The sequence below is a fragment of the Phalaenopsis equestris genome, unplaced genomic scaffold (assembly GCF_001263595.1).
Source record: "Phalaenopsis equestris unplaced genomic scaffold, ASM126359v1 Scaffold000198, whole genome shotgun sequence".
Lineage (NCBI taxonomy): Eukaryota > Viridiplantae > Streptophyta > Magnoliopsida > Asparagales > Orchidaceae > Phalaenopsis > Phalaenopsis equestris.
In genome coordinates this window covers 999,072-1,012,863 of record NW_018164640.1, presented here as the reverse complement: position 1 = coordinate 1,012,863, position 13,792 = coordinate 999,072, and the positions used below count along the sequence as shown (strand labels likewise).

At 34.0% G+C, this 13,792-nt stretch overlaps 1 protein-coding gene across 1 annotated transcript in view; it reads right to left on the bottom strand.

Moving 5' to 3' along the window:
- LOC110022579 (probable protein phosphatase 2C 50) overlaps positions 1–13,129 on the bottom strand; it is a 32,614-nt gene extending 19,485 nt beyond the window's left edge. Inside the window, exons 1-4 of the mRNA XM_020721605.1 lie at positions 12,725–13,129; positions 11,539–12,629; positions 11,060–11,440; positions 10,851–10,956 (exon numbers count right to left, since the gene is read on the bottom strand). Of these exons, the coding sequence (XP_020577264.1) occupies positions 10,851–10,956; positions 11,060–11,440; positions 11,539–12,324 (1,273 nt within the window). The 5' untranslated portion in view covers positions 12,325–12,629; positions 12,725–13,129. The remainder of the gene's footprint in view (positions 1–10,850; positions 10,957–11,059; positions 11,441–11,538; positions 12,630–12,724) is intronic.
- Between the last annotated feature and the right edge of the window lie 663 nt (positions 13,130–13,792).

The window sequence follows — 13,792 nt, the reverse complement described above, 5'->3', positions numbered from 1 at the left end:
TTCCCAGAGTCAAACTACCGAGAAAAGAAAATCCGCGGCTCAAGGAGACTGGCGCGACTTCGGGAAGGAAGGCCGCGGGCAGAAGAAAGTTAGGGAAGGACGAACGAGGTCAACTCTTCCCTCGCGTGGAGGAAGAAGAGCTCGCACGGCTCGAGACCGAGAAAGGGAAAGGGCCAGACACGCGAACAGGAGTGTCGCGGGAGACAGAGCTCGAGCGCAGAGGAGTGTTAGGGATTAAAGAGGAAAGGGGAAAGGGGGTTTAATTAATATATATATAAATATATATATTTATATATATATTTATAAATAAATAAATAAATAAATAAATAATCTTCACACCCATTTAAATGAATATTTTGTCTAACACATGCCTTGTTTTGTTCTTGTTCCGACTAAATTGTAGCGCACTGATTTTTTCTGTGTTTGCAGAAAAAATGTCGAGACAAAAGTTTATTTTTGCTTTCATTGGAGTCGCTTGAACGACGTCGTCGACAATCGGGTCAAAAAAATGTGTCGAAAATTCAAATTTTACAAAATTTCGACCTGCGATCGATCGTCCCAAAAGGTTTAATTGAGCATTCAACAAGCAACAATACAGGCAATGCGAATTGCGGCGATCGGACGCGTCGACTCTCCGAATTGCGAAGCTTATGCGCGCGGGAGTGCGAATTATGCAAAAGGCCACCTTAAGGCTCAAAAGATCCTATAGGGATCCCTTTTGGGTTCCTCATGTTGGTTTCATCCTTCTAAGTGTTAGAAGTGTTAGAAGTCGATACCACACACGCTAAACCACAAAAGAGTATCGAAGCGGGTTGAATTTCTAAAATGAGGCGGGGCCCCATTTTTTCTAAGATAGTCTAAGGGAGGTCCCTAAGGCTAGATCCTGAATTCTAAGAGAAAGATTAGACTTCACGAAAAATGAGGTCAACAGGACTTTATTTGTCTTCCTCCTACGCAACATTTTATAAAACGCAAGTGGCCTCTGAGTTCCCACTATTCGAGTCCTCTCCCTCTGTTACCTGCTCGACTCCTCGCTTCCTTCCATTGATTTCCTCTCCTATATTCATCTCTTCTTCAGTTTTTTATTTCGTCTCCCCCGAACTGAAACGGTTTGTCACATATTCCTACACACTACAACATGTAAGGGACACCAACTCAATCTAGTTACCTACCTTCATATAAAAAAAACTTCTTTTTTACTTCAGCTTTTGCACTACATCAATATAGGCATCAGTGCATTAGCACGCCTCTATATTGGGTCAATTCCAAATCTTTATGTTGTGTCAATTCGGTATCCAAGCGTCACCACATACTCTACGCTACATTAATCTGGTCCAAAGCAAGATTCTATCAGCACTTGATCTTTACTACTCTCTTCTTTTTCTCCACAAAAAGCAACCAACATCTAAGTTTTTAGAGCCAAGATCTTGCGAATGTTCTAAATCCCTACAAGAATTTAAATCCTACATTAAGAATTGAGATATGTACTATCAATGAGAATAGCTTATGAAGCAATATTGTGAATGTGATTGCATTAAGATATCTCCTTACTAATATCAAGTAGGATAGAATTTTTTAGGTTACAAATATATTGATATATTTTAGATCCTCGTTTAAGAAACTCAAAAAATGTGTCCGGATAAATTATAAGATTTACAATTCTTGTATCTAGATATTATTTTATAAGAGATTTTCTGTTATAACTATATATTTCATTAGGCAATAAAATAAGCATGAATTAGTTACAATTGTCCGAAGTCATTGGATGTTACTTTATGCATTAGAGATATAGAAATATTACAATTCTCTTCTCATTAGAACACAGCCAACCACGATTAATGTTTAAAACAAAATAGCATACACATCGCATCTTAATCCTTGCTTAAGACACCAACAGAAAAAAAAAAACACACACACTAACAAAAGAATCATGCATGACCAAATTTTATTGTATTAAAAAAACTACAGTTCATAATTATTCTTTGAATGATAAAATAAATGCATAACATTTGATTTATGAGATTATCTGCATCTGATTTTATCAAAAATGAATCTCCATTAAAATCTACACTAAGCAACATCAAAAAATTATATCAAAAGTTTAACTTGAGCATAAAATCATTCCTAACCTGCATGTTAAACGTGAGAAAAAACAATTATGCCTATAGTGATTGATAAATCAAGTGAACCATGTAACCAGGTAACATTAAAACATCGAAGGAAGTATCTTCTGAAATTATCTTTACATTAACGAATCAAATTGCAATCAACTTTATATTGCTCTTGGTATCTTGATTCATAATTTGTAAAGAAATATTACAATGAAAAACTATATTTCATAATTATTCTTTGATCAATAAAATAAACGCATAAGACGTAGATTTACAAGATTATCTGTATCTGATTTTGTCAAATATGAATCCCCATTAAAATCTACAATAGCACATGTTCATGAATCCTAACCTAAAACTGAGCAAGATTAAAAAATTATATCTGAAGTTTAACTTGAGCATGAAATCATTTCCTAACCTACATTTTAAACGTGACAAAAAACAATTATGCCTACTGTGATTGATAAATCAATTGAACCATGCAACCATGTAACATTACAACATCGAAGGAAGTATCTCCTTAAATTATCTTTACATTAACGAATCAAATTGCTATCAATTTTATAGTGCTCTTGGTATCTTGATTTATAAATTTATAAATAAATATTACAAAGAAAGTAAACTGAATCAACACTTCAAAAGGGATTCTTGATGGCAATTTCCTTAAGAAAAACTTTAAAATTTAAAAAAAAAACATTGGGATGGTCGAATCAAATCCAATACAAAATTTACAAGACAAGTCTTTTGAGTCATTTAAGTTAATTTTCTTTAAAGAGGTTATCATCCATAATTTAAAAATATCATAGTTGTATCTTGATTAGTTATCAAAAGAAACTTTCTAGAACCTAATAAATGTCAAGTATAAGCTTCCCATCTTCACCTCCTCTAACATTATCCACGGTACATCTATTAGAAAGCATTTAAGTATGTCAATACAATCACTACATAAAGCACATCAAATTACCATTTATTATCATATACATGATTTGCATGAAAAAATTTTGCAAGAAATTTTCTATTGATTATAACAATTACAAGTCCATTATAGATCTGAGTAAAGTATATATGGAGTTTAAATAAGGTGACAAAGGAACTCCCTTACTCTTGAAATGACTCCTAAATGAATTTTTACGTAATTAAATATGATAAAGATTGGTTTTTAAAACATAATGGGGTTTAAATTAAACATCGAAAAGAAGTAAACTAAAAAGGTCAATTTGTAGTACATCACATTTAAAAATCTATTACAAACCATCAACCAATGCCTTGATTCTTCTCTTCTTCCATGCCCTATATGCAAAAACATCCATACTAACATTTATTCATTTTTAAAATGGAAACACACATCAATTGCCCATTTTTCATGATAATAAAAAAATTTCCGGCCGCTATTGTAGATAAAAAATATTTTGCTTGATTAAAAACCCATCAATTAATGAGTCCCAAGTCTCTCCTCCATCTTATAACTTGTAGATATCTTTACCAAAACTCCGACAAGTGTGTGTGTCTTTGTAATATCTAATAAAAAAATTCTTCAGTACCAAAATTTCCAAGAGGGCAGAAAAATGCAGCTTTTTATCTATTATTCTTCAAGCTAGGATATTAGTAGACTTGTGGTTGGCGCTTGTCTGAGAGTGTAGCGCATTTGAGAATTCTATTCTACCTATGGCTAATCTAATAAAACATGTCCTCTATGATTCATAATCTACCTATGGCTTATCAAAAACTATAGTTTCTTATGATATGGGATTGTAGCATTCCATGCTCATTATCTAAAATTACAACATATTAAGACTGTTTTATATCATTTAAGTCTAGCCACAAATAAATTTTGATGAAAATTTTATATTTCTTATTTACATTGCCAGGTGCGCCTATTAATAAAGGTGCTAAAGCATCTAAAAATAATTTTAACATGAATAAATTTCCATGTTTGTCGATGTAAAGTTTCTTTACTCAACTGAGAGTTCAATCCTTAATTAAGTCTGATACTAGAAGCATTTCACAGAGATGATCACTTTATTCGAATGAGAGGCTTGTTGTTTGGTTTATACTATTCCTTTTCTTCTTTTACTTTTACTGATTGATATTTTGATTGACAGAGTAATTGGTGTCTTCATAAATTTGCTATATATTTGGCTCCACTTATATGCAGGATATCTTTATTTTTATGATGTTCTACATATAATTAACCACTAGTTAATGAATTTCTTATTAACCTAGCACAAATTCTACACGAATCTAAAATCATTTCTCGTATCATAAATGAGAACAGAGTGTCACTTAAACAAAACATATTATGTCTCCGATGTTCAAAAAATGGTCCAACTACAGAAATTAATATATATATATATTCACATTGCTAGTCATGGAAATTTGAATTCAGAAGATCAACATATGCAAGCTGGTTCAAAAGATAAAACATATGAAGAATAATTTTGTATTTACTTTGCATTGAAGCTCGAATATGAAGTAACTTACCTCTCTACCTGCACACTTATCTAAAAAAAAAGCGTAAACATGAACTCAAATTTAAACCCAAGTATAAACCATTTAGTTCCCTACCCTATGAAATAGCAAAATATTGATTTTTTAATTAGCTCGAGATTATTTGAATGTACATATAATAAAGGTGAATCATGTAATTTTATTAAAATTTAACAGAATGTTGGAGAAATTATTCCTAAAGGTTTTCTGAATAGAAACAAAAACTATTATACGTCAAATAAAATATTAAGCAGAAAGAAAGTTGGATCATGAAATCATTTATTACAACAAGTAGCATTTTATGTTTGAAGAAATAGTTCACCAATATCTCCTAACTACTACTCTTATTACAATCTACTGAGATTTATTAGTTAAAATTTTAAAATCTAAATGTTTTTTAGCCTTCCAAAACTCAATTCCCTGTTATGCCTTCATGATCTCCCCCTCATGAAAGAGAACTTCACATTGATTCACCCCCTCTCAAATAAAACTTTTCAAACTCATCAAATATCATGTACCAAAAACTTACTCATCTATTGGAGCCATCATGTGAATCACATGCTCTTAAACCTCACTCGCCTATGGTAGAAGCTGGCCAGGATTCATGAGAGCCATAAATTGCATCCCAGCCACACCATCAAGATCTAAATCCACTGATTAGAAGATGTATGGGTCAATAGGAAATCAATATTGGGCCTTATACATGAGTGATCAAACTTATTTTCAACTAATAAGCAGTTCTAAATTATGGGAAAAGACTAAATTTAAAACAAAAAAAAGGGCCCAGTAGTTCATGTTTTAGCACCAACACATTTTCCATCAACCCAATGAAGGGCTAAATCCAATTCTCTTCGATGCCTCCTTAACATCTGCGCCAAAATTATGCACCATGCAATGCATATTGAAATACTTTCCCCAAATTTTAGATTTCATTCTAATAACTAACTGATCGAATTCAAAGTTGCAGGCTAGCCCAAAAATTTTTAGCACAAAATTACGGGAGCCACAGGGTGAACGGTAGGATTTCCAATCCTTGCTAATAGTGTCAATGAATATAATTAATAAGGCAGGACGGTATCTACAGGGTCCTCAAAACCAATTGATACAACTCATCAGTTACCCAATAATTTGATAAATAGTGTTGAAGATCCATTAAATCAATAAATCTAGATTAAAAAAATAGATGCCATATATTCATTGATTATACGGAAATACCTCTCAAATGTTCATATACAACTAGAGAAAGAACAAGCTCATGGATTGCTCTTTTGGCATTAATCATCGATCTCTAAATAACCAAACGACGGATAGCTATTTCTTTTTAATTTGTACTGTATATATAAATACCCCTTTAAAGAATGAACAATTTAAACTTTTCTAAACACTTATTATTCTACATGGTACCTGAACAAAGTTTGGATTTTCTATTTCAAATCTTTGTTCTTTACACTTCTTTTCCTTCTAATTTTAGTCGGAGCTCTTCCTTCACTTCATTATGTCTAACATCCTCAACTTACCTTATAAAGAATTAAACATCATGATTGGTGAAAATTGGTGAAAATTAGATTAAAAAAGAACTCCAGGGACTTCACACCTCATATTGTTTGAATTAGAAAAATTATCTTAAGTGGTCTCAAATTCTGAAAACTTCATGAAGGAAAAAAAGATCGAATATCTTGTGTATCTACTTCCAAAATCAACAAACATGAAATATATACATACTTTTAGATGGTTGTGGAATACTATAATGCCAGAAATTTGTGGGTTGTACATGTCTTTATCTACCACAATAAAAATTTGAGACATTGTCAAACAAACTTACTCAAGTCAAGAATGTTACACTTATCCGCAAGATCAAAACAAAACTCTCCGCCACTGAACAAAGCAACCTTTCTGTAATTGAATATTTTAATGTCATGAAAGTTTACTAAGTTGAATTGAATTATTACTAAGATCTCAAGATGATGTGTTGTGAAGATGCAACAATTTTCAAGCAATTAATAAAAAGAGTTTTTGAATTTCTTGTAGAACATAATAATGAATTTGACCAAGTTCGAGTCCAAATCTTAAGTAGAGAAAACTTGCCTTCTCTAAACCCTCTCTTAAGCTAGCTGAAAAGGAAGAACTGTGATGTTTAATAATTCAATTTCCGAAACATATGCCAAGACAACCAATGAATCTTAAGATACAGGGTTTGTTGTTGCAGATCCTTCTCCCAAAAAAGAACAAAAGCCTCCCCTCAAAGAGAAGAAATGACACATCAAAGAGTAACGTTGAAAACTTCATGAGAATCCCTAAGTCAAAAGGATAGGCCTAGCTTGAGAATATAAATAGACTCAAGTGAAAAGAAACTAAATTAAGTAACCATTTTGATTCTTGATAAAATCATTTGAATCATGCTCTTTTACTCAAAATGGTGTTGCTTATGTCTTTAGTGCCTCAGCTACACCTTCCCAAATGTGAATTCTTGACTCTGGTGTCACTAACCATATGATAAATATTGTCATCTTTCAAACCTAAAACCATGTCACATCAATAAAAAAATAAGCAACAAATGATTTCTTAACAATTGTTGCGGGATAAGAGAATCTCTATTTTTTTTAATTTTACCCACAACAACTACATGTTCCTCATTTTGCAGTTAACCTTCTACCAATCCATAAAATTACCATAAATCATAATTGCAAAATCAAAGTTTTTTAATGATGATTGTTTATTTCAAAACCCAACTATGGGGAAGACAATTATGCAATCTAAAAAGAAGAAGGAACTATAGAATTTCTATAGAATAATTCTAGATCATGCATTTACTAGATCATGCATTTACAAGCTATATCTTCATAAGGTGCACAATCAATTATCATGCTTTCTTATTTACACTGACAATACTGACATCATGTGGGAACATCATTATAGATTCGGAAACACCTATTTCAAAATTCTACAACACATGTTTCCTCCTCTTTTTATGAATGTAAATATTAAAGATTTCCATTATGAGAATTGTGAACCGCAAAATATCATTTTTTTTTCTCAAAAATAATTCTAGATCCTCCATTTTTTCGTATTGATTCACTCTGATATTCGGCGACCCTCTAGTATCTGCAATACATTAGGTTCTATAGAATTTCTCACCTTCATTGATGATTGCACTTAAATGAATTGGATGTACTATCAAACAAAAATCATGCATTTACTACTATGATAAAATATCAATTCAATTTCAATATCATAATGTTTTAAACTGATAATGCTCGTGATTACCACATTATCATTCTTCTTTCATAAAGATTATATCATCCACCAATCTTAATATCCTGACACTCCTCCCACAACATGGATTAGCAGAAAGAAAAAATCCTCTTCAAGAACTTAGGAGAGTTCTTCACTTTCAAAATCAAGTACCAAAATAATATTGTCAATAAGTTGGTCTAATTTCCACCTACATAATAAAATATCCTTAAAAGTGATTGATTCTAAAAGTATTTTAAATGATCTAGCAATTTTTTCCTCAAATCACTTCTCAAAGATTATCCCAAAAATTTGTCTATATTGTTTATGATCATATCAACAAACAACAAAAGGGAAAATAGGATCAAAGAGCTCTTAAGTGTGTTTTAGTTGGGTATTTCCTAACTCATAAATTGTACAAACGACATCATCCTAGTACAAAATAATTCTTTACTTCAACAGATATCAAGTTTGATGAAAATAAGGGGGAAAATATCCAACTGAATGATAAGTTTGATGAGTTCGGCTTATTCAAGTTTGATGAAAATATTCAGCACATCATACTACTGTACCCATTTAAGTCTACCCAAAACGAAATATGCCAAACCTAAAATTGCAACAAGCTCAAATCTTAAAATCATTATTAGGTAACACTGATCATCCTATCACCACTATTTTGTACCGCCCATCTCCCACCATATATCCTTTCAAATTTTTTATTCTACACAAAGCTCTTTTTATAAATATATCAACTCCAATTCCGTTAGAATATCACGAGCTTTATTTGATCCACCAGAAATAAGAATTGGTGGAAACTACGAAGAAAGATATGAATTCCCTTAATGAGAATCTAACTTTAGAGATTGGGGGCCTACAAAAAAAAAACTTGTTTGATGCAATCGAAATTTTTTTTATAAACTCTTTTTATAAATATATCAACTCCAATTCCGTTAGAATATCACGAGCTTTATTTGATCCACCAGAAATAAGAATTGGTGGAAACTGCGAAGAAAGATATGAATTCCCTTAATGAGAATCTAACTTTAGAGATTGGGGTCCTACAAAAAAAAACTTTTTCGATGCAATCGAAACTTTTTTTATAAAGCATAAAGTAGATGAGTGTTTGGAATAATATAAGACAAGATTAGTGGCCAATAAATACGCTCAATCATGAAATTGTCTTTAAAAAACTTTGCTCCATTTGCAAAAATGAATACAATCCGTATTTTGATCTCTGCTACTGTTAACTTTGAATGGTAGATCAAATTGTATAATGGGAAAAATGAACACTTGCATGGAAAAATCAAAGAGTCTATATATTCACCACCAAAATGTAAAAGTGCCTCCAAAAAGAGCAAAACGTGCAAATTAAAAAGATTTTACATGGATTGAAACAGCCACCAATGACCTGATTAGTCAAATTCACAAAAGCCATGCTGAGTTTTGAATACAAACAAAGCTAGTGAGCACATAAACTCTTCATAGAACATTCAAACAAAAAAATTTGAAATCTCATAATATATGTTGATATTACAGATGATAACAATCAAGAGAAAGAAAACCTTAAAAAAAATTACCAAAAAAATTGAAATAAAAAAATTGGGCAAACTCAAATATTTTTTGGGCAAAGAAGTTTCTAAATCAAAATAAGGAATCCCTCCCTCCCAACAAAAATATGTTATAGATTTACTAAAAGAAACAAAAATGATACATAAAAACTGTTTGAAACCCCAACTGAATCAAATCAAAAATTGGATATAGATGAAGAAATTGAAGTTGACACAGGACAATATCAATGATTAATTGAGAAATTAGTTTATTTGACTCACGCCTGACCTTATATCATACTAACAATAAGTCATGTTAGTGAATTCATACACAAAACTTTAAGGAATCCCACATTCAAGCTACTTACAGAATTCTTAGTTATCTTGAATCAAGTTCAAGAAAAAATTCTATATAAAGAACAGGATACTCTCCAAATTGAATGATATATTAATGCATACAATGCTAAATCACTTGTGGATTGACGGTCCACTTCAGAATACTGCACATTCTTGAGAGGATATCTTATAACTTAGAAAGGAAAAAAGACATGTTGTATCAAGATCTATTGTTGAATCTGAATTTAGGGCAAATGCCTAATGAATTTGCAAGCCTTTTATAGATCAAAATCATACTAACAGTTACATATCAAGTGGGAAAGTCCTATGAAGATAGATTGCGATAATAAATTTACCATTAACAATGCTCATAATCTGGAACAGAATGATTGTACCAAACATGTTAAAGTAAAGAGACATTTCATAAAAGAAAAATTAGAAAGTTGTTTGATTTGCACTACATATATCCTAAGAGGAAGACAATTTACTAACATATTTATTAAAGGGCTCAATAACCCCCATTCAAGAATATTATAAGCAAACTTGAAATAGCAATCCTTTACCATCTATTCTTGAGATTCGTTGCATCAAAAAGTCAAGATAAGAAAAATTAGATGCCACGTATGCATATAAAAAAAAAAAAGAATATTGACTCCATTGGCATCAATCGGAGGTCTCTAAATAATCAAACAAGTGATAGTTGAAGTCTATTTTTATGTAATTATTTATTTCATTTCTTAGTTATAATTTTGTAACAAGATGAGTATTTCTATCCAATTATTATTCTAGAAATAGTTTATAGCCTATTAAAAGTACTAAGAAAGTAGTCAACGGGTGGAAATTGTAAGTATTAGATGGGATTTAATAGGACGAAAAAAATTTTAAAGGAAAAAACATGAAAAAAAGATTGGCTATTAAACCTAGCCATGCCATCAAGATGATGGAACCATGCACTTGGTCGTTTACTTTCCCAATTGTTTCAACGAATGGATGAAAAGGAAAGTCACATAAATATAAATAATTCTAAATTAAAGTTTTTAGAGGAAATTATAACTGCTATGCAAATACGGTGAAAAGGAACTTTAAATTTTGAGGTTTCAAATTCAAATACTCCAAAAAAACATAGCAGCTGACATACCAATAGCCCTTGACATTGCAAGAACACCAAATACACGGGACCCATACCACTGGATCACTTTGCCTCCTGCTGCATCAATCCTTTGATATTCATCCTCTCTATCCGGCTTGAGTTTTAAGGTAAGAAAATACGGCAGTCTACTTGTCAGATATAATTTCTTATAAAATTAAAAATGCATATAGAAATTAACCTAAAAATGAAGGTCTTACTTTATGGTCTACAGATAAAGGTATTGCTTGTTTGCCACAGCATAGAACAGCTCTCGAGTCTCCACAATTTGCCACAATAATGTGTGATGAACAGATAACAGCAACCACAGCAGTAGATCCAACAGTCTCTGGAATAATGGCTTCTAAAGTAATGGAAGAACCATGGGCATTGTCATCAAAAGAGGCATTTGATGTGCTTCCTTCTAAACTTCTACCCACCGCCCCACTCACCTCATCATCTACTTTTTGAAAGCAATTGATGAAGACACTCTCCCACTTCTTTTGCCAACTATAGCCTTCAATGCCAATGGCACCTTTATTTATATTCTTTATCTCGTCAACTAATGCAAAATGCATGCGATCCTTGCAGTAGTTAGCAACCTGAAAAACAGATGAAAAAGTGCTTGGACATATCATTCTTATCCTTAAGACTAATATAAGAACGTAATGAAAGCTAAGAATAGTAAAAAAGAAAGTACCTGAGCACCACCATGGCCGTCGAAAACTCCAAAAAAATGACCAGGCAAGCAGCCAGAGTTCATACTGATGTCATCCACCATTGCAACACTAGTAAGCATGCTAAGTGGAATTTCGTGAAACCATGGCGCAGCAACAGCGGCATCTTCCATTTCAGGTCTCTTTCCGCATGTAGACATGCACCCCCAAAGAGGAGTATAATCCAGGGCAAAGACACTCCGCCTACCCCTTATATTTACCGGGCCTTCATGTAGGTTGATCTGAGCAAATCGCGCTGCTTTCAAATCCTCGGTCTCTGAGCTTATGCTTACTAAACTTGCACTCAATTTTCCGATAGAAGAGCCCGCAATTATCTCTACACCAGTGATGATGCTCTTCACAGTAGCTTCCATGCAACCTGAAACACCAATTAAGGCCGTATCTGCATCCAACAACTCTTCTGCAGCAGTTATAAGGCTGCCATCATCTCGGATAGCCAAGCCGGAGCTCTCCACCAGCTGTTCCACATCAATACAAACTACAGATGCCTCATCTTCACATCCTGCTAGGGCCCTTGATTCCAGATCGTCAGTATCACATCCTGTCACAAGTTCCCTAATATTGTGTACTTCCATGTTGAGCGAAATACTATTCACAGAAGCTTCTGAAATCAAATTAGCTTCTTCTAAATCAGACAACAAGCTTGCAGAATCAGCCATCAGTTTGAAACGGGCATCCTCCATTGGACTAGAGAAGAGCGAATTACTAACACTAACATGAAGAGCCAGCACGGGAGAACTCTCCTCCATCAATATCCCTCACTAAATTTCTCTCTTCAACAACTTGCCAGTAGAAGTTCGCAAAGTAAAGGCCTCCAAAAACTTTACAAATCACGCATCCCTTCATTTCTCAAACCTCCCTTCGTCCTCCTCTTCATTGGCCGGACATATCTACCATATCCAGTTCTGCGTCTTCACGGTGTTCCTTAAAATTTTACCCGGAGAAGAAAATCCTAATAGAACGTAAGCACCGAGATCCGATCATACACCTCTTTAATAATAGCTTCTCAGCATTACCAAGGCTTCATCTCTTAAATCATTACAAATATTACAGTCTGCAAAACAAAGAAGTTGAATAAAAGGAAAACATCTGCCGAATTGTATAGCAACCAACCATCTGTGTTAATTAACACAAAGGGGCAAGATATACCGAGCACAGAAGCTTCGGGAAAAAAGAAAACCAAGCAGTCGTTCAAGCATAGGGGACAATATTCTTATGGAGGTCCAGTCTGGTAGATCAATGACACAGCAACCAAGAGAATGATGAAACTTTCGAAATGCCAGCTCCCATGATCTGCCCTAAATAACTCAAAAAACACAATCCTTCCGAAAATCAAACACCCTCACACTCGCTATTCGTGTCATCTTCTTCCGAAAGAATGCCCTTCGATCAGAATATCGTCTCCACCCCAACAACTCGTGGGGAAGAAGTAAAGAAAACCTACAGCGCACATAAAAGTGCGTCCTAAATTTCCTCGTTTCCCCGGTGCCAAATGCAAACAGAGATAAAAAGAGAGAAAAAAGACGACAGGTGTCCAGCGACGGTGCAAAAGGTCTTTCCTCATCTAATTGAAAAGTACCAAAAGGTTCTCGTTCTTTATTTATATGGCATGTTAGCCTTCCCCAAGTCCCTTTCCGTTGGGTTGTGGGGCCCACGAGTAAGATAATGGAGTGCAGAAGATGCCCACGTCGACGGCCAACTACCGTCCGATGATCGACACGTTGAGGCGCAGCGATCGAGCGGCCGAGCTCGATTTTGTGGGACCCGCTTTTTCTTAATTGAAATCATTCGCCTTAAATGTAGGGACACGTGGAGTAAAGTGTAGTACACGTCGCCCAACAATAAAAATGAACGTACAGTTCCGCCTCGTTCGATGCGCTCAGAGTGGCATGTCCGTAAATTATTGATACGTAGGGGGCATAAAAGAGAGAGAAGGGGCGGAGGAGACGGAAGCCTAACGGTGGGTCGACGACTAGGATTGCGTGTGCTCTTGTGGCACAGTATCTGACGTCGGATGGACGAGTTGTGTGTCGCCACGCGTCCCGCTCAGCTGACCGGGATGTCGAGAGCCGTCACGGGAGTCCTCTGCCCCGTGGTGGACAACGAGACGTCTCGCCCGCTGGTTTTAGGCGAAATTTTTAATCAACACATAAAATATATATATATATATATTAAAAAAGAACAAACGGCTTTTAAAGTCGCCGCTGCCTCCCGACT